This window comes from Balaenoptera physalus, assembly GCF_965194825.1.
Source record: "Balaenoptera physalus genome assembly, chromosome: 1".
Classification (NCBI taxonomy): Eukaryota; Metazoa; Chordata; class Mammalia; order Artiodactyla; family Balaenopteridae; genus Balaenoptera; species Balaenoptera physalus.
In genome coordinates this window covers 175,020,659-175,042,714 of record NC_138882.1, presented here as the reverse complement: position 1 = coordinate 175,042,714, position 22,056 = coordinate 175,020,659, and the positions used below count along the sequence as shown (strand labels likewise).

Genomic DNA, 22,056 nt, shown 5'->3' with positions numbered 1-22,056 from the left:
TATATATTCATAGATGTAGAAAAGAAAAAGAGTACATGAGAGAACAAGTGAGCTCCTTGTAGAAAATAATTACTAATAGATGTAGCTATTATTAATATTCTTCTTCTTGCCGTCATCCACTCTCTACCAACAAAATTTCTTTCTGACAACAAATATTTACCGAGTGTCTGCTGTGTGCCAAAGACTGTGCTAAGAGTCACAGAAACATCAACCACACTTCCCTGTCGGTATTTCTAAGGTCATCTGTGACATTGCCAGCATAGAACAAGGGTTTAAAATGGGGATTCTGGATTCAAATAATCTGGGTTTTAATCCCAACTGTACTAGCTATGTGATTTGTGAGAGTATTGCTTAATTCACTGATAAGCACTTATCTCCCATGGTAAATGTTCAATAAGTGTTAGCAATTATTCAGTTGAATTGACCCAATGTTTCAGCCTGAACCTGGGGAGTCACGGATAGATGATCTCAAAGCTTTCTTCCAGTCCCAAAGTTTATAGTTTTTTAAATTCAGTGGAACATATATCTGTAGGAGAGAGATCAGGAGAAATAAACCATAACATTTTTAGGAGAAAGGCATTTCACAAAGCTGAATTTACAAGTGTAGGCCCTAACTCCTCCAAATGGGGAGAAATCACACTTAGGGAGCTTACACACTAATTCAACTCTTTTTTTTTTTTTTTAACTAGGATTGTTTTTTGTTTTTTTTATAAATTTACTTATTTATTTTTGGCTGCATTGGGTCTTCGTTGCTGCCTGTGGGGGTCACTCTTTGTTGCGGTGCACAGGCTTCTCATTGGGGTGGCTTCTCTTGTTGTGGAGCACAGGCTCTAGGCACATGAGCTTCAGTAGTTGTGGCACACGGGCTTAGTTGCTCCGTGGCATGTGGGATCTTCCCTGACCAGGGATTGAACCCGTGTCCCCTGCACTGGCAGACAGATTCTTAACCACTGTGCCACCAGGGAAGTCCCACTAATTCAACTCTTGATGTAAGCAGAAGCAGGAAAAAACAAGCAACTCATGGAGTGATAAACATGGGACAAACACTATAAATGCTAAGTATGTGTATACAGTTCTTCCTGAGGGTAGGTGCTGCCTGGTTCTCACGGGAGGGACAGGTAATGCTCAAAAGCTCAGATTCTAGAGTCAGGCAGATATGGGTTTGAATCTCAGATTGGTTCCTTATCAGCTATGTGACCCTGGGCAAGTTGCTTTTTAACTCTTTTATGCCTCAGCTTCCTCTACAGCAAAAACAGACATAGTAAAAGGAACTGTACTCAGTACAGTGCTGACATAGTAAGTACACGCTCAACAAAAGCAAATTATGGTTATTATCTGACAGATGACACCCTGTGGGTGAGCGACAAGTTTCCATTCTCAGAAGATGACCATGTCTTCCTTTGCTGACTCGAGGCTCTTCATGGGTGGGGCCCGGTCTCTACCTACAGAAGTTAGGCATGATGACTCCCTTGTGACCTTGGGAACTTCCTTAGAGAGGAAGTGTCTCCTGCATCAGACTTGGGACTCAACAAGGCTGGAACGGCCTCTCTTTTTCAGAGGTGGAACCAGCATTCTCAGATGGACCTTTCTCCCAACAAACTGAGTGTTCCCAGAGTGTGTGTGTGGCTGGCTCCCCTCCAGGCCACCCGGTGTAGACTGATTACCTTTTATGCTCTTCCTTCAGGCCGGGCAGCCAAAAGTGAGGAATGTACCACTTCAGCAGCCCCCCAGAGCAGGAAGAAGTAAGGTGAGACTTGGCTCTGGGGTGGCCCTGGGGCCCCAGCCTGAAGAGTCCCGCAATTAACGGGCTCTGAGGGAGTCTTGAGGAGGCTCTTAGGAGACTGTGTCGGGCTCTGGGGGCAATGGGTGAGGGGAGTGTCCCAGAAGCGACAGGAGGGAGCATTTTACGCGCATATAGGGTGGAAGGTGCGTCCGGGTAACTAATGGCAACTGGGCGGGGTGAGCCCGCGCTGCGGGAGCTCTTCGACGGAGAAAAACTACGACTCCCAGCTTGCTCCAGGTTTAGCCCGGCTTTTCCGCCCGCCCACTGGCTGCCGGTCTGGCGAGAGGCGAAGCGGATTGGCCGCGGCCGTGCGGGGCTCCCCAACTAGCAGGTTAGTGGGCGCCGCCGGCAGCAGACGTTGACCAGGAGCGGGGAGTGGAGGGGCCCCTGATCGCCATTCTGGAAACGGCCGGGCGCTGTCTCTGTAGCGTAGCCGCTGGCTGTGAGGCGCGGGGCGGGGGCGGAGACTGCGTGGCGCAGGCGCGGTGCTGGGCTTCTCCTGGGTCCCCAGACAGCTGGAGGAGATAAACAGAGGAGGAGGAGGGAGGGGAGTGCGTGTGTGAGAGCGCGCGAGGGAGTGTGAGTGTGTGTGAGCGCGGGTGTGAGGCGGTGCGCAGGGGCGGGCGGAGGCGCTGTCCGGCCCCGGCCAGGCGCCAGGCCGGGAGCATGGCAAGGGGCTAGAGCTGCCTGGGCCCCCCAGCCCCCTCCCCGGGATCCGCGCCCCCCCTCCGGGGAGAGGGGCCGGGCCCCCCGGACGGACATGGGCTCCTGAAGTTGCGCCGCCACCGGTCCTGGGAAGAGGCCTGACAGGTACGGGTAGCCGCCGCCCCCTGCTCTCCTCGGGCGCCGAGGCGAGGACCGGCTCCGGCAGCCTCGGCACACGGGCCGCCAGCTCTGGGCCGGCCCCAGCCCTGCCGGCCCGGGGGCCTGAACCCGTCCGCCTGAGGGCTCCGGGGTGTCCCGAGAAGGGGCAGGCCTCGCCGGGTCGGAGGGCAGAGTGGGCCGGGGGCGGGGTGGGGACGGAGGGCTGGCAGGGACGTGGGGGGAAGGCTCTGGGAGTTCGGGGAGGCTCTTCCGAGGGAGAGGTGGAAGTCGTCCCATCACGGGACTTTTTTGCGGAGTTTTTGTTTGACATCTGATCTGGCGCGGGTCTCAGGAAGAAGGGGGCAGGTGGAAGTGTCGGGAGGGCAACGTTGACCTGACCTGCTCTCTCTTAGTTTCCATCTCTGTTTGTGTGTGTGTGTGTGTGTGTGTGTGTGTCCGTCCCCGTGTCCAGTCCAGGCTTCTGGCAGCCGCAGATGCCTTCAGTGGCCCATCCTGGCACCAAACTGAACTCTGCCGAGGTGTTTCCACCAGGCGACTGTAGCGCCCGTACAAAGGGCCTTTACTTGGGAACTGGCTATTCAGTACCCACTTCAAAGGGCAAATGGGAAGTGTGGAGTAGGAGAGAGACTGCGACCCAGCAGGATCCAATTCTCGTTGCTGAAAGCTGCAGTGAGACGCCCCCTTGCCAGCCAGGTTGAATTCACGTAGTGCCCTCTGGTTCTCTCTTCTGCAGGTGTACTACTAGGGTCTCTAGAAAAGAGGCATCGGGATTTATGACTAATGTCTAACAACCTAATTTGACTATTTCCTCCAAAGGCCTTTCCTTCTATGACTTTCTTTAACTTCCTGAGGTAGTGGTAAAGCAACTTTAAAAAGTTTTCCTCTCAAGTTAGTGAGTTTAAAAGCCTGGTAAGGTGGATGTAGCTTCCCCATTCTTCCCAAAGATGGGGTAGATGATCAGGGCAAAGTGGCAGTTAAGTCTTCCCTTTTAATAAAGCCTGAAACAGTTTTGAGAAAAAGATTATTCTGAGGTCACCTCCTGACTCAAAGGCATTATGAAATCCCCACCTAGGGCACAGGTATGCCCAGTGGCCTCACTAAGCTTTTCTGTACATTGCAGTCCTCCTTGAGTAGCCAGTCTCTGTTCACTAAGTTGAAGGAACTACTAAAGGCTATTTTTGGTTTGAATTCTGGCTGCTTCTTCTTTGTAATTATATTTTTAAAGGGATTGAATTGAATCTTGGCTATTGAGCATAGTGATAACCAGATCCTCTATCACAGGCCAAGGAGTAATTAGTAGGGCTCCTTTGGGCCGAGTCTAAGACTAACAATGGATTTTTTCATTGCAGTTTGTTGTATTTCATCGGCAGGTGGGAAACAACCTTTTCTGCCATAGTTTGTGATCATGATGCTTAATTCTGGAGTCCAGCTATCCTTCCCTCTTAACCTATTTGGGGGCACTTATGTTCAAGTCACATCCCACTTTGTAGAAGCAGTGCTTTGGGTCAACTCTGAAGGATAACTGAACAACAATTCATATTTCTGCCTGGGACTCCTTCCCTTGGGGTCACTGAAGGAAAGAGAATATGTGTAGTGATTGTGGTGATGGTGTTAACATTGACGATTTGCCAGTTTTGAGTTTTAAAGTTGTCAAGCAGCTGACAGTTTTTCTAGCTGGTAAGAACTCATGGGACATCCTGTGGAGGGTATTTTCACACATGTGGGCTTCAGAATCTGGAAGGATACAACTGAAGAAGCCCCCTGCTAAAATCTGTGGCTCTTGAGGGGCTAACTGCTGGGAAGACCCAAAACTGTGACTTTAATTATTCTTCAATTATTTTTAATTTTCTTCTCTCCTTTTTGAATTAAGGAGTATAGCCCACGTGTGCAGTCCTGGGTCTCAGAGAGGGAGTCATAGACAACGTGTAAGGTGATGATACTTAACCTTTTCTTTTGGGCCCCTGGTTTAATGATCCATTCTGTTTCCTTTCTTCTTTTATCCTTACCTTTCCAGATTCTCCACTGCATCTTTGGGCTGCCAAACCCATATAATTCTTAGGCTGTGCTTTCTTCTCAGCTGTCTAATAAGCTCTTCAAAAACCCAAGCCCTGACAGTTGCGTCAGAAACCAGTCCCTTGGTGTTACGTTTAATTCTGGCTAATTTACTTTGAGGGATATTTACTAATTGGAATACATTCTAAAAAGTGACTGACATTTATTGAGGGCCTGGTATATGTCACGCTCTGTGCTAGGTAGTGTTCTTACTTTATCTAATTTAACCTTCATGACTACCATGTGAAGTGAAAGTTTTTCCTATTATACATATGAAGACACAGGTTCAGAGAGGTAGAATAACTTGCTTAAGGTCACACAGCTAGTTAAGTGAAAGGATCGGAATTCAGACCCAGGTCTGTCTCCTCAGGGACTGTGACACTTGAGCAAGAGCTGAAAGGACCAAAGCTAAGAGCCTGGGGGAACACATACTTGAAGAACTGTCTTTGGAAAGGGAACTGGACTTTCTCTGTGTGATTCTGCAAGGCAGCACTAGGATCAAAGGATGGAAATTCCAAGAGGGTGGATATTGGCTTGACAGGAGAGAATTTGGCTTTCTAAAAACAAAATGGGCTGCCTTGTGGGGGAGTGAGTTACCCATCATTGGAGGTATTCAAGAAGAGGCTTTGCCACTTCTCATCAAGGATACGGTAGAGGAGTTCATACTTATGTAGTTAAATTGGACTGAGTTTTTTTTTATTTTAAACTCTGTTATTATATAAAAATTATATCAAATTCCTGTCATTTTGATCTGTAAAAAACTAATATGTATTGAATACTTACTTACTTTGTGCCTGGCACTTGCTGAACACTTTTCCTACAATATTTCATTTAATCTTCAGAAGTCCCCTAAGGTAAGTATTATCACTATTCCCACTTTACAAATGAGGAAACTGAGGGTCCAGAAAGTTGAAAAATATGCTGGAGGTTACACAGCTAGTAGTAGTAGGGCTGATATTTGAACCTATGTCTGCACCTTCTTAGCTGTGTAACCTGGAGTAAAGCATGTGTTCTCTCTGAGCTATACTTTCCTCATATGTGAAATGAGCACCTACCTTACAGTGGGTATATAAGGACTAAATGATGTAATACGTGCTTTTCACTAGATCTCATCTTTTGCCCCCGAGAGCCTGGGTTTTGGGGGTAAAGGGATGCCACTTTGGTTTCTTCAGGTTGAATTCAGGCCTGACTGAAACCCTGAGAGTTCTGGAGTTCATTCTTGGTGCTATTAGTAACAACTGCTGACTCCACAAAGGGCTTTGTGGCATTAGTAACTAATACCTTAAAAACTTGAGGCCTGAATAAGAGGAGTATTCAGCCAACAGGTTGGAGTATTGAAGGCAGTGTCAGAAGCTGTGTGGAAAGAAAATTCTCACCCTATTGTAGAATCAGATTCAGGGATCACTGTTTGCATTTTTATATTTAATGTCTTACTTTAGGATGAACAAGGTCACAACTGCTAGAGCTGTGACAGAGCTGGATGCCAAGAATAATAACCCTTAATCCTCCCTGTAGCCATCTGGGGAGGTATTAACCCCATTTTCTTGGGGAAGGGGGCAGAGCAGGATCAGTCCTTGCCCAGGTAGCTATCTACAAGCTCTCTAGAGGCAGTGTTAGGATCAGGACCTTGGTAAAATTTTGTCCTTGTTCATAACCCCCAGATTCTATTTTCAGAAAGCATAAAACTGTGCTTATTCCAGAACCTTTTAGAGAGCCTTTATCAGAATGGGAGGCAGGTGTTTCTGGTCAGGGAGCTTCATCAGTTGAGGCCTGAGTGTTTGGGTGCCAGTGGCGTACCTGGTTCCCTCTTGAGTCAGACATCTGGATGTCACACAGCTGCAAATGAATCAGAAAGGAAGCATTTCCAAATTGATTGGCTTAGTTTTCCTTGACCTTTCTGCTAGGAGTAAAGTTAGAGGGCGAAACTTAAAAGGCTTTCCTGTGAAAGGTACTTTGAGTTGTGGCAGGATTTGGAAAGATGCAAGTTAAAGGCAAAATGCAAGACTGTGGATGCTCTTGAATACAGTGAGAAAGGATAGCATCATCAGAATATGCTTCCATTTCTCTTTCTGTTCCCTTCCATTACCTTAAGGTAATTGTGACCCTAGGAGAAGGCAGATAAATTATCTATGATCACTGAAAAGCAAAGCTCTGAAAACATCAGGAAAATTTTTCACAAAACCCAGATCGCGATACAGAACCATACAGGCAGAGAAGACATCAAGGTGAGTTTTCATCCAGAGCCTCCCACAAGTGAAGCATTTCTTAGGATGGCCTTCCACAGAGAAAGCTTCAGTCAGCCCCATATGGAATCATTTCAGCCAGGAGCCTCAAAGATGGCAGAGAACTTTTCCAAAGATGCTTTGCCGATGGGCTTGTCCTACCATCCACACCTTTCTCAGATGATGTCCTTGTGCCAACTTAGTTCATGACCCTGAAATGCAATCTTTAAATTTGTGTTTGAGCCCGGCAGAGTCAAGGTGATTTTGATTCCTTAGCCTAACCCTAAGAAACGGTAAGAGACAAAGTTTCTGTTGGGGAAGACTGCTTGGATGTTGTCTGATTAAAGATAATAGTAGTAACCCTTTTTAGTGGCCAACAGCCTGGGTCCTGGAGTTAAGCTATCTAGTTTGACTCTTCATTTAATTACTGTAACTTTGGGCAAGTTAACTTCTCCACGCCTCATCCTTCATCTATAAAATGAGGATAATAGTAGTACCTGTCTCACAGGGCTGTTATGAGGAGTCTGTCAGATAACACTTGTAAAATGTTTAGAATGTTCAATAAGTATTATTTACTACGCTCAGTGTCAAGGCATTTTACACACGTGGTTCTTCCATTCCTCATCAGTCTGTGAAGGTAGGCTTTATCATTCCTGTTATTTTTTAAATTTATTTATTTATTTATTTATTTATTTTTGGCTGCTCTGGGTCTTAGTTGTGGCGCGCAAGATCTTCGTTGCAGCATGTTTAGTTGAGGCATGCGGGATCTTTAGTTGTGGCATGCAGACTCTTAGTTGCGGCATGCATGTGGGATCTAGTTCCCCGACCAGGGATCAAACTTGGGCCCCCTGCATTGGGAGCGTGGAGTCTTACCCACTGGACCACCAGGGAAGTCCCATCATCTCTGTTTTATAGATTGGGAAACTGAGGTTTAGAAATGCTGTCACACAGAAAGTAGGTGGCAGAACTGGATTGAACTTTAGGTCTGTCAGACTCCACAGACCAACTCTTTTTATTTTATTATACTAGTTCCAATTACCTTTATGCATTGGAAGTGCTTTTTTTTTCCTATAGGATTGCTTCCGTAGGAAAACCATCGCAAATAGAGTGAAAGGAAACTTGCATACATCTTTTGCATAATTCAGAATGTTGAAAGGGGGTCAGCTGTCACTCAGTGGGAGCACCTCCCTGCAGTGGTAGGCAGCAAGTCCAGAGGAAGGAGAATACAGATGACTTGGGTTCCATCTCCACTCTACTGCTACCTAGCAGTGTGTCCTTAGAATTATGGGATAAGGGCATTGGAACGGGTTTTGCAGCTCATCTCAGAGTCTACCTCTCATTTTACAGATGGGTAAATAGGCTGAGGGAATGAAATGTCATACTCAGAGTCACACAGCCAGTTAGAGGCAGATCTTGGCCTGGAGCACAAGACCCTAATCCCGGTTTAGTGCTTCTTCCTCAGTACCACATAGCGTTGTGCTTCAGTTCTCCCTCGTTAAATGGGGATGATAATAACTTTCTAGCTTCCTCACAAGATTGTTGTGAAGTTCAAATGAAAAGCATGAGCAAAAGCATTCTGATAGGTATAAAACACTGTTTGTATGCAAGGTAGTCATGCTGTTATTCATTCAGCAAGTATTTATTGGTACCTGCTAAGCCTACATCACTCCTTGGGGACCCAGGAGGATCAGTAGATGAATCAGGTAAAGAGCTGGCCCTCAGGATGCTTTTAGTCTTTTAAGGAAAAGAAGCCACATAAATAACTACTGTTCAAGTTAGGAGACAGATAAAGGAAAGAGTGAGAACTAAATTTTCTTTTCATAAGTTGTCATTTTGAGGTAGAGAAAAGAAGAAAGGGTTTTGGACTTTTACAATTGAGATATAATTTACTTACCATAAAACCTACCCTCTTAATGTGTGCAAATCTGCACTTTTTAATATATTCACAAAGTTGTGCAACGATCACCAATATCTAATTCTGGAACATTTTCATCACCCCCCAAAAGAAACCCATACCCTTTAGCTATCACTGCCTACCCCCGAATCATCCCATCTTCTCCCTCAACACTAGACAACCACTAATCTACTTTCTGTCTCTATAGCTTTTTCTATTCTTGACATTTCATATAAATGGATTCGTACAATATGTGGCCTTTTGGGACTGGCTTCTTTCCCTTAACATAATGTTTTCAAGTTTCATCCATGTTATAGCATGAATCAGTACTTCATTCCTTTTTATGGAAGAATAATATTCCATATATGGATATACCACATTTTATTTATCCATTGATGGACATTTGGGTTGTTTCTACTTTGGGGATATTATAAACAATGCTGCTATGAGTGTTCATGTACAAGTGTTCATGTGGACATAGGTTTTCATTTCTCTTGGGTATATACCTAGGAGTAGAATTTCTGGGTCATATGGTCACTCTAAGTTTAACTTTTTGAGAGGAGGCTTTTCTTAAATGACTTTTTCTTATTGAAAATAATACTGTCACTCACACTTAGTATTTACAGTGTGCCAGTTATCCCATGTAGTCCTCACAACAGTCCTGAGGTAGGTACAATCATTCTCTCTGTGTAACAGTTGAAAAAATAGCCAGTGTTTCTTGAATTATCACATGCCAGGTATTGTGCTAAGTGTTTTACAATGCATTACCTCATTAATGCTCCCAGTAACCCTGTGAGATAGATATTATTACATATGCGATAGATATTATTACATATGCCTATATAGCAGGTAAAAACAAAAATAAAACAAAAAAACCCAGGAGCTTAAACAGTTTTGCCCAAGAACACAACCTAGTGTGTGGTAGAGCCAGATTCAGACTCAAGTTTCTTTCCATCCAAAGCTAGTTTCTAATGACTATTTCCACATTAACACAAAACAATAAAAGTTTACAGTAGAATACTTGGAAAATACACAGGAACAGAAAGAAAAATATATCGCCTGTTGTCCTACCAGAGACATGACCACTGGCTAACAATTTTTGTTCATCTCCTTCTTGTTATAGCATTACATATGTACATTTTTTGGTTTGTATTTTTTCCCCCAAGGCTGGGATGGCTATATATATGTCTTAAACCTGATTTTTAAACTAAAATGATTAATGGTTTTTCCATTTCATTAAGCAGTCTTCCATGTTTTGAATGACTCTATAATAGGAAAAAAAGTGGGTTTTTTTGTTTTTTTGGGGTTTTTTTGCCACATCACGAGGCTCGTGGGAACTTCGTTCCCCAACCAGGAATCGAACCCGGTCCCCCGGCAGTAGAAGCGTGGAATCCTAACCACTGGACGGCCAGGGAATTCCCGGAAAGAAAGATTTTTAAAAGGGCTTTATTAGAGAGAATTCCAAATGTATACAAAGTAAACAGAAGAGTATAATAAACCGCCATGTACTCATCATCCTATCTCAATAACTGTCAACATCCTGCCATTCTTGTTTCACCTATACTTCCCCTGCTTTCCACCCGCCCATTCTATTTTGTAGGTAAAATTTACAAACATGAAAACACACTAATCTTGATTGTATAATTTTAACAAATGGATATACCCATGTGAACATACCTCCAATATCCATGAAATCATACTCCCATCAATATATAGAGAGCCTTCTGTCACTCTAGAAAGTTCTCAGGTGTCCTTTTCTTGCCAATCTCCACACCCCCAGGCAACACTTCTGATTTTTTTTTAACTATGCTTTGCCTGTTTTAGAACTTCATATAGATGGAATCATACAGTATGTACTTTATGCCTGGCTTCTGTTGCTCAGAATCTAAGAGATTCTTCCATGTTGTTGCCTGTATTAGTAGTCCCTTTTTTTTTTTAATAACTTTGTTGGGATATAATCCATATGCCATATAATTCATGCATTTAAAGTATACAATTCATTGGTTTTTATTAGACTCACAGATGTGCAACAATCACCACAGTCAGTTTTAGAACATACTTACCACCTCAAGAAGAAACTCCGAACCACGGTGAAATACCACTTCACATCCATGAAGATGGCTATGATTTAAAAAAAAAAAACAAGTGTTGGTGAGGGTGTGGAGAAAGTGGGACCCTTATACATTGGCTGGTGAGACTGTAAAATGGTGCAGCTACTATGGAAAACAGTTTGGTGATTCCTCAAATAGTTAAACATAGAATTACCATATGACCCAGCAATTCCACTCCTAGGTATATACCCAAAAGAATTGCAAACAAGTACTCAAACAGAGACTTGTACATGAATGTTTATAGCAGCACTATTCACAATGGATGAATGGATAAACACAATGTGGCATAGCAGTGCAATGGAATAGTACTCAGCCATAAAAAGGAACGAAGTACTGATACGTGCTGCAACATGGATGAACCTCAAAACATTATAATACGTGAAAGAGGCCAGACACAAAAAGGCCACAAATTGTAGGATTCCATTTATGTGAAAAACCTAGAATAGATAAATCCATAGATACAGAAAGTAAATTAGTAGTTGCCAGGTGCTGGGGGGAGGAGGGAATAGGGAATGACTGCTTAATGGGTATGAGGTTTTCTTTTGGATTGATGGAAATGTTTTGGAATTAGCTAGAGGGGGTGGTCCCACAACATTGTGAATGTACTAAATACCACTGAATTGTACACTTTAAATGATTAATTTTATGTTACGTGAGTTTCAATTCAGTTAAAAAAAGAAAGGAAACATATCCTTTAGTTATCACCCTTCTACCTCCTGTCCCCTTCAGCCTCAAGAAATCACAAATGTACTTTCTATTTCTATAGATTTGCCTATTCTGGACTTTTTATATAAATGGACTTACATGGTATGTGGGCTTCTTTCACTTAGCATAATGTTTTCAAGTTTCATCCATGTTGTAGCCATGTCTCAGTACTTCATTCCTTTTTCTGGCCAAATAACATTCGATTGTATGGATAAACCACATTTTGTTTATCCATTGATCAGTTGATGGACATTTCGGTGGTTTCTACCTTTTACCTATTGTGAATAATGTTACTATATGCATTCTTGTACACGTTTTCTTATGGAGATTCTTTGTTTTTAACAAAGTCACTTTTTTCCTTCTGATCTTGCATTTCAAAGCTAGCAGAGGTGATAAAGACATCCTAGTCTCTGTGCCCCACCATCCGCAGTGGAATCCTCAATGTCAGCTTTGTCTCTCTGGTAGGGAATGAAATATGGAAGAAATGTTGTAACCATGCCAGTGAGTATAGATAACAGGAGTTATCACATCTTAGTAGAATTCAGGTTTGGGGGAAGTCTATTAAGCACCTACCACGATCCAGGTATATATTTTGTACTTTCATATATATTTCATCATTTATTCCTCACAAAGATCCATTGAAGTAGGTTAGTATCCCTATTTTACAAATGAGGAAATTGAAACTCAGGTTAAGTAACTTGCACAACTACGGGGCTGAAATTCAGGCCCAGGTGCCTAAGTATTTCAAGTCTGCTTCTCTTTCTGCTGCGTTAACCAGAGCCTAAACAAGGACTATGGCACACCTGAAATGGGTGGTTCCTCATGTTTGTTTGGATATTACCAATTCAGTCCTTGGTTCCAGATGAGTAATCTCCTCCAGATGTACTTTTCTCTAGGGTTTGTTAACCTTAGGCTCTTATATTACTGGTACCCTTTTCATTTTGAAGTATGAGATTAATTCCTCTAAATTTAACTGTTAGTTGAATTTTATTAGCTTCCTTTGTAACTATATAAAGATGTGCCCATTGAAGAAAGTTTCCCAGTAGCCTAAGTTAAAAGTTTGTGGTTAATCATTAGAGAAATGCAAATCAAAACTACAATGAGATATCATCTCACACCGGTCAGAATGCCCATCATCAAAAAATCTAGAAACAATAAATGCTGGAGAGGATGTGGAGAAAAGGAACACTCTTGCACTGTTGGTGGGAATGTAAATTGATACAGCCGCTATGGAGAACAGTATGGAGGTTCCTTAAAAAACTAAAAATAGAACTACCATACGACCCAGCAATCCCACTACTGGGCATATACCCTGAGAAAACCATAATTCAAAAAGAGTCATGTACCAAAATGTTCATTGCAGCTCTATTTACAATAGCCAGGACATGGAAGCAACCTAAGTGTCCATCAACACATGAATGGATAAAGAAGATGTGGCACATATATACAATGGAATATTACTCAGCCATAAAAAGAAACAAAATTGAGTTATTTGTAGTGAGATGGATGGACCTAGAGTCTGTCATACAGAGTGAAGTAAGTCAGAAAGAGAAAAACAAATACCGTATGCTAACATATATATATGGAATCTAAGAAAAAAAAAAAAGTCATGAAGAACCTAGCAGCAAGATGGGAATAAAGGCACAGACCTACTAGAGAATGGACTTGAGGATATGGGGAGGGGGAAGGGTGGGCTGTGACAAAGTGAGAGAGTGGCATGGACATATATATACACTACCAAACGTAAAATAGATAGCTAGTGGGAAGCAGCCTCATAGCACAGGGAGATCAGCTCGGTGCTTTGTGACCACCTGGAGGGGTGGGATAGGGAGGGTGGGAGGGAGGGAGACGCAAGAGGGAAGAGATATGGGAACATATGTATATGTATAACTGATTCACTTTGTTATAAAGCAGAAACTAACACACCATTGTAAAGCAATTATACTCCAATAAAGATGTTAAAAAAAAAAAAAGTTTGTGGAAGGGATGGTGTTAAGTTCTAGGCATTTTAAAGCTCTGGGAATAGAATACCTTTTAGAAGGTGTAACATCTGCATAGCAACTCATATTTTCTTTATAACATTAAATCATATCTTTTCCTTTGTGCCTTAGGTATTTTTATATTTCTCATATTCCTGACTCCTAGAAACTGGCTTCCTTCTTCCTCTTTTCCATTGAATATCAGCTAGAGTTTGCCTGCAATATCCTGAATTACAAGTAAATGCCATTCCTAAACCTTTGTATTCTAGCTAGAGGAAGTTTTTATTGAGCTTTCACGTTCTGCCAACAAATTAGCCCTCAGTGTTATTAGAGCTTTAAGTGTGAAAATCAGGGTTTATTCATTAACTGTGCTATCCTTAGGATGAAGAAGATACATTAAAAGTTGCTTGTTGTCTGGGAATTCTCTGGTGCTCCAGTGGTTAGGACTCGGCACTTTTCACTGTGGTGGCCAGGGTTTAATTCCTGGTTGGGAAACTAAGATCCCGCAAGCCATGTGACTCAGCCAAAAAAAGAAAGTTGCTTGTTGTCTGTTAAAGTCCTTATTCTTCATTAGTGATTTCCCAGTTGTCTGTCTAGCTCTACTGTTATATGTTTAGTTTGTTTCCCCTACTGTCATTTTTGTGCTCTCTTCTAAGATGTGTGAATAAATGAGTATAAATAAAATTTAATTTATTATTCCATGTTGTTCCTTCTGAATTTACTGTCCTAGCTATTCATTTTGGTGTTTTGGTTAAATTAGCCTTTTTCAGTCACTCTTTGGAGCTCTGATTACAGTAGCCTTGGTGCCATTGATATACAATTAATGACAACTATATTGTGTGCTCTTGAAGAGACGGGTCTGTGTTCGGCTTGTTCTTTGCTGTATTTTCAAAGTTTAGCACAGTGCCTGGCAAAATAGGCATTGAAGTTTTTACCTTACGGATTCCTTTTTTTTTTTTTTTTTTTTTTTAATTTGGCTGCATCGGGTCTTAGTTGAGGCACGCGAACTCTTCCTTGCGGCATGCGAACTTTCAGTTGCGGCATGCGAACTTTCAGTTGCGGCATGCGAACTTTCAGTTGCGGCATGTGGGATCCAGTTCCCTGACCAGGGATTGAACCCGGGCCCCCTGCATTGGGAGCTCAGAGTCTTAGCCACTGGACCACCAGGGAAGTCCCCACCTTATGGATTCTTGAAGTCACTTATTTCCGTCTTTTTGCCCCTCAGCAGAACTGAGCATTATGTAATTTGCATACTGCACCAGAGATAGAAATCCCCTTGATGTAATCTTTTCTAGTGTTTAATCATATATAATAAATATAACTTCCTTTTGCCAATTCCAGTCTTTCATTCGTATCATTTCATATCTATGAGTTCTTTACTCTGTAGAATTGACTATTTCCTAACCTTCCTTAAAATAATGCTTTTAAAATTTGACCATGATTAAATCTCCTAATATTCAAATAACTTTTATTTATTGCTCTGATTATTTGTATTTGAGAGACTTTGGACTGAAGTGTGAAACAAGTTATGCCCCCTGTACATTTGAGCATATTTCTCTCCTGAGGTGAGCCTTTCAAATAATCTCTGCTTAGAAGTGTTTCCAGTTATGCTTGTCTGCCTCTAAAAGTTTGTGGAAAGGCACTGTTGCCCTTACGAGAGGAGAGGGTGGGTTGTGCTCCAGAATGAGCTATCTGCCAGTGTGCTATCATTTCTTCTCAGGATGGGAATGGAAATGTTTACCAAAATACCAACTGAGCAGTAGTTGTGTTAAATTTGACATTTTGGGTTTTAAACCTCTGCCTACCAGTCTGATATTGTTTTAAATCCCAGTTTCCATTTTACCATTTACCTGAATTGTAATGGTTTTTGCTTGCCTGGTTTCTCTGCTTTTACCTCCCTTGTTCCTTTTAGTATTTCCAAGCCACACACCAATATTAGCTAAAGTCCCTTGCCTTTTTTTTTTTTTTTTTCTTTTTTTTTTGGCCTCGCCATGTGGCTTGTGGGATCTTAGTTCCCCCACCAGGGATTGAACCCGTGCTCTCGGCAGTGAAAGCGCCGAGTCCTAACCGCTGGACTGCCAAGGAATTCCCTAAAGTTCCTTGCCTTTGATTCTTTGCTTTCTTAGTATAGGTACTGTATCTTTCATCTCATTATTCCCCTGTGTCAAGCACAGTGCTTGGTGCTTGGTAAAAACTCAGTTTATGTTTTAGGAAAAATAATGAATGAGTAGTGACAAATTAGTTGGCTCTTTTGGGGATTCTCGTAGTGATCATTACTCTAGGAAAAATAATGAATGAGTAGTGACAAATTAGTTGGCTCTTTTGGGGATTCTCGTAGTGATCATTACTCTAGGAAATTACATACCGTAGTAATTTATTCATATATACGTAGTAATTCAGAGTATCCATACAGTTCTGGGTTTGAGTCCCTGCTCCACCTCCAGTTTATTAGCTGTGTGACATTGTGAAAATTGTCTCACATCTATGACTCTATTTCTTCATCTATAAAATGATAGTAGCATCTACCATACAAGCTTTTTGAACTAATCTTAGCACTAGTTGTCTCTCTCCTCAGAAGTGTATCCCTCTAGTTCTTTGCGATTTCTTGTCATTCACGGTTCAGCTTAAATGTCATCTTCTCAGAGAGCCCCTCTGTATCAGGCAGGATTTGTAGTTGTAAGCAGCAGAAACCAATTCTAGCTGATTCTTGAAAGGATATTAGGGAAACTCACAAAATATCAGGGAAGGCCGCAGAGCAGGCTTGAAGAATGGGCTGGAACAAGGGAAACTGGTTAGCATCCAGGACCCACAGCCAGAATTATTCACGGAACCAGTCCATGAGGTCACTGCTGCCACTTATATGGCTTACACCACCACCAGCTGACTGGACCTTAATGGCAATTATAGCACCTCTTCCTGCCAGCATGGACTCTCCATGGTCCTCTGATTCATTGACAGCAGATCCCAATAAAGGTCTGGGGCTCATGTGTCTGTTGGCATAGCCTGGGCCATATGCACACACTCTAGGTGTAAGGGAGCCTCAGAAAGAGACTCTTGTCTCCACCATTCTCACTTCATAGTGAGAGGGCGCTCTGCCTCCCGCCAGTCTCGTTAGATAGGGAGTTCCCAAAATACAGGAAGGGAGTTCACATGCTGAGCAGCCAGAAAACTCCAAAATACACTATATCTTCTTTGACCTCAAGTCTAAAAGTAGCCCATCAATCACTCTCTGATCAACTTGTTTTATTTTCATCATAGCTCTTTTCACTACTGGATATATTCTTATTTTATTTGTATTATTATTTGTTATCTATCCCCTCCTGCTAGAATATAGGTACCATGAGAGTAAGGAACTTGCCTATTTTGTTCACTGCTGTATCTCCTGGGCCCGGAATAGTACCTGGCATATAGTAGAAGCTTCTTGTGTTCACCTGTTAAATGAATAAATTAATGAATGAATAAATATAAAGCACTTAGCACAATTCCTGGTACATAGTAAGTACATAATATTTGGCAACTTACTATTTCTTAGCAGATAAAAGTATTTATATTCTTTTCAAAATAAAATTAAAGAAAAAACTTTATACTTACATTATTTTATTTGACCTTCCCAGTAATCTTCCAAGGAAAAGGTGTTGGGAGTAAAAAATGAGCCTTTTTCTGGTGAAGCATGCATGGCCCATTCAGTGTTTGTTCCAGTGCTTCCTGTGCCTGTGAGTGACCCGAATGAGTGCCTACTTAGAGAGATTAAGAGACTTGACCAAGGCCACATCACTGGTCTTACTTTATATCAGATATACTCACTGACTTTGGTGTTTTCCATTGTAATAAGCCTCACCCCATATTATTGGTGATTGTGGGGCAATTACTGTTATTGTTTTGGCTTTGACCATTATATCGCAAATCAGAGCCATAAACACAATTGCAGGCCAATGCTTAATTTATGTCAGTTTGTTCAAATTCATAATTTTAATTTGATGGCCAAGGGCCCCTGGAAAAGCCATTGTGGAATTGTAGTTCTCAGATGGCATCCCTGAATGTTCTTGGTGCTTGTAGGTTTTGTGAGCCTAAATAGTGCCAGTGACTTCCATATATCCCTGTTAATGCTCCCTAAGATGCAATGCTGGGTGGCTTCCACACTGTAAGGGAAGGTTCTTGCCCTTGTAAGAGCTTTTAATCCCAGAATAGACCATGGAGGCATAAGCCCCAAAGAACTCGAGCTGAATGGAAACATCTAATCAGGCAGCAAGTTTTTTATAGTCCCACTGTGTGCTTAGCACTAAAGGAAAAATAAATCTGCAATAACATAGTGTTTATAAATAGAGTCTCCTTTTGTGGTTAAATGCCAAAAGGAAAGGAAGGAGTCTGCTCACAGCTCAGGTGGAGAAGGTTTGGTTTTCGGAGGGTGTGCTAGGAATATGCAGGAGGCCAGCTGGAGGAAAGCCAGGGCCAGGAGATCCAGAAGTGGCCTCGGGAGGTCCTGCTGACTTGGGAGGGTTGGCAGAGAGGCCTGATGGGCCTTACAAGCCATCATTAGAGGGCCATGATGCAGAAGGAAGACTAGACCTCCTGTGTGACTCCAGAGGTAGAAACAGGACCAAAAGGTGGACATAACAAGAGGTAGAACTTTCTTTTAAAACATAGTGGTTTAAAATGTAAAATAGATAGCTAGTGGGAAGCAGCTGCATAGCACAGGGAGATCAGCTAGGTGCTTTGTGACCACCTGGAGAGGTGGGATAGGGAGGGTGGGAGGGAGGGAGACGCAAGAGGGAAGAGATACGGGGATATATGTATATGTATAACTGATTCACTTTGTTATAAAGCAGAAACTAACACACCATTGTAAAGCAATTACACTCCAATAAAGATGTTTAAAAAAACCCCCAAAAAACAGTGGTTTATGTTTTTCTCTAGTGGGTTTTTTTTTTCTGATTGTAAAATAAAATTAATGTGCTTTTATAGAAAAAATTTGAAAACATCAAAAAGTAGAAGGAAAAAATCAGTCATACTATTTATTATCCAAAGATGGCAATTGTTATTTTTTATATTTCCTTTTTTAAACATAGCTGTGATAATAGTGTTTACTGCAAAAGCAAAATATAAACATATGACATGATGTAAGCATTTTTCCTTCATAAGTAGCATTTCTAATGCTACATAATATCATATGGCTATACATTATTTAGCCATTCCTCTATCATTGGAAACTTGGGTGGTTTTATTTTTTTTGCTTTTACAAACTCTGTGATGAATATGCTTCAGTATGGAACTTTTTTATTTCTCATATTTTGTGCTTTCTTATGGCAAATTATCAGAAATGAGATGACTAGGTCTTTCTAACAGAGTTGTATGATAAAGGAATAGTTTGCTTAAGAAGTTCTGAGTCTGAAAGCCTACATATCAGGGTATTGAAGAAGGATTTCTTTATGTTTGACATGGTCACCATTACATTTCCTGTCCGCTCTTTTATTCTGTGCATCTGTTAGAGGGTTGAATGTTCTGTTTGTGATACTGATTTGGTTTTGGGGAGAGCCAAGCTGAAGGTCAAGGATTTTGAAGCATAATTAAAAGTTTCAGACTGGTTGCCACAGATGCATGCTGAGCAAGTGAAACTTGACATCCTTCTTGCTGTATGCCTTGTTCTTACTTTGGGATGTGCTTCCGTCTTCCTTCATACTCATATCCACACACACACACCCATTTTCTAGAGAAGCACACATGACTGACTCCTTCAGTGTTTGTTCCAGTACTTCCTGTGGCTGTGAATCATTGTCTGTCCACCCCCCAACCCTCTTCACCCTCCAGAGGTTCTTCAACACTATGGAGCAGGGCCAGCACACCATGTCATAAATCACAGGCAATAGCCAGTTTACTGGGTGGGCTGGTGGGCTATTTTAGGGGTGGAATCAGGGCCCTGAAGCCACCTTACTCCATCCTCCAAGGTTTGATGATTTTTTCCCCCCAGGTAATTAAATGTGTGTCTTGTGGACCTGGGCTTGGCTGGAATGCTCAAGGGTCCTGAAGATCCTTCTATAGCTTCCTTCTGTTGAATCCATTAAGAGAAGATGGCAAAAGTCAACATAACTAGAGACCTCATCTGTAGGCAGATAAAGGTAAGCAACCCAGGCCTATGAACCAGAGCATGAGGTCCTTTTTCCCCACAGATTCATGTTATAGCTGAATAAACTGAGGACTAGAGTCTGTGACTTGCCTGAAATCACATAACTAATTAGTGGCAGACACAGGACTAGAACCAAGGTCTCTTGACTCTGATCTTCTTTTATCCAAGAACATGGAATCATGGAGACTCCTCTATCCAAGCACTTGTACCTGGGCTGCTGAGATTGATGGAGTCTGGTGAAGGAGGGGAGCATGTACGTGCACATCTGTGGAGGAGGCGGGGTGTGCAGCAGAAGTAAATAGAGCTTCTTCATGTTGCTCTGGCTGCTCAGTTGTACATATAACAGAACCTGGGGGAGTCTTAATCCCAGTTTAGCTTAGACTCTTTCTTCTCTTCTTCGAGGGTCTCCTATACCAAAGCCTGCACCTTTTCTCTGCAGTTTGTACCTGGAAGACACTCCAATACTGTGAGATGAATAGATGACTGGGCAGTCAAGCTCATTTAGTGAGGTAGCCCAGGCTTTGTCAGGGAAGCCCTCAGTAAAGGAGCACAGGTGTTTAATGGAGGAGATTCAACCAAGACAAGATGTGCTTTTGAAGTAAGAACCCCAGGCTGGGGTCAGGAACTTAATCTCACCACTGCCCTAATTAACTACCTATAAGACTTTAGTCACTTTACCTTTGTGTGCCTCAGTTTTCTGTTGTTAAATGATAATAATGTCTGTCTGCCTGCAGGCTGATCTTGAGAATGAAATCCGAAAGAACCTGAGAAAGTTCTTTGTAAAAGTTAAGTGCCAAAAATCTTTTAAAAATTAAGTGGCATGCAGCATAAGCTGTGGTCACCATCCAGAAGGATTGAGTGTATGCCTCTACATGAGCCATGTACCTGGTTCACGTTAGTCTGTGTTCTGTATATTTTCCCCTGCATCCCTGAATCCTTTTGCAGCTTTGTTCATTTGTGGGGGTTTTTGTGTGTGATTTCACTCAGTCTACTGAGTGGCCCCAAGGGCAAGGACCAATTCCTAGAGGCACAGAATCATGGAATTGGAGGGACCATGCAAGTTATTTTTCTCCTTTATATATACCCCACAATATGTGTCCTAAAGATGATGCCCACCTTGTCTAACCTAAATATGGAAACATTCCCTATTTGTTGTTTCAATTTTTTTTTTTTTTTGGTAACCCAACAATTACAACTTAGTCCTTAATTATATCCTCTCTTCTATCGACATTATTCTCTAATCCCTGCCCAAGTATACTGTAAGCTCCTGCAGGCCAATTTCTTGTTCTTTTTTCTAGCTCCTGTGGGGCCCAGCACAATGCTGCATATGTAACAGGAACATAGGAAATCATGTTAAATTGAATCAATGAATCTATGAGTTTGTTTCTGTTCCCCAGGAGCGGGGTGCCCTGAGCTTTGAGCGGCGCTACCATGTCACTGACCCCTTTATCAGACGGCTGGGCCTGGAAGCAGAGCTGCAGGTAAGAGATCCAATTTGCACCCTAGATACAGATGACTGGCTCTCCACTCTCTGCCTGCAGAGAATCCTCTTTGCACTATTCAAGGCATAAACAGTTTTTCTCTGCAGGTCATACCTGAAGGTTACCTCTCCTTTACAGCGGTTTTATTAGGCACATAAATCTGAATCAAGATTAGTGATTGACATGGTCACACACAAATTGTTTTTTCGTCATATTATTTCCCTTGTGCTTGGAAAAAGACTATTGAATTTCATAACACTGTTTTTACTATTGGCTTGGACAATAAAGATTCTTACCTTTGTATAGGAATTTAGAGTTTACAAAGTGTTTTCACACACACACACACACACACACACACACACACTTGGATTTTAGCTTCAAAGAAATGCTGTGGGTGGTATATAGGAAATAGGTATTTAAAAAAAAAAAAAAAAAGGTTTAGAAAAACCAAGCACCTTGTCCAGTGTTGTCCTATCTAATCCATGGGGAGTCAGGCCTACAGTCCAGATGTTCAGCTTTTTAGTTCTGTCTGACACAGAAACACTCCACAATGTTAGCTCCATTCCCTTTCCTTCCTCAAGACCGTGTTTTGAATCCAACTTTTAGCTGTCCTATCCAACTTAGTGTCATCTGCAGGTTGAATAAGAATTCTCTTTGGTTCCTTCACGTTAATGTTTGTAAGTAATTATGTTGATCTTAGAAAAAGACTGGAAAGAAATTCATTGCCTACTAACAGTGTTATCTCGAGTTAATGAAATTATAGATGATTGTTATTGCTTTCTTTTCATTATAAACTTTTATCCATTATAAAATATAACTACATTAATAGTAATATGGAAAAGATAAGTAAAAGTTACTTGTTATTCCCACCTCCCTAGTATAA

The 22,056-nt window shown here is 41.9% G+C and overlaps 1 protein-coding gene across 6 annotated transcripts in view; it reads left to right on the top strand.

Moving 5' to 3' along the window:
- The first annotated feature begins 2,175 nt into the window (after positions 1–2,175).
- Positions 2,176–22,056, top strand: part of WDTC1 (WD and tetratricopeptide repeats 1) — a 74,958-nt gene continuing 55,077 nt past the window's right edge. For 2 of the 6 annotated variants that reach the window (XM_082440229.1, XM_082440231.1), the window contains exons 1-4: positions 2,176–2,593; positions 4,479–4,538; positions 19,537–19,684; positions 21,090–21,173. In XM_082440229.1, the coding sequence (XP_082296355.1) occupies positions 19,637–19,684; positions 21,090–21,173 (132 nt within the window). In that variant the 5' untranslated portion in view covers positions 2,176–2,593; positions 4,479–4,538; positions 19,537–19,636. Of the gene's footprint in view, positions 2,594–4,478; positions 4,539–6,752; positions 6,886–19,536; positions 19,685–21,089; positions 21,174–22,056 lie in introns of all 6 variants that reach the window. The other 4 variants (XM_082440232.1, XM_082440233.1, XM_082440228.1 and 1 more) reach the window with 4 other exon arrangements.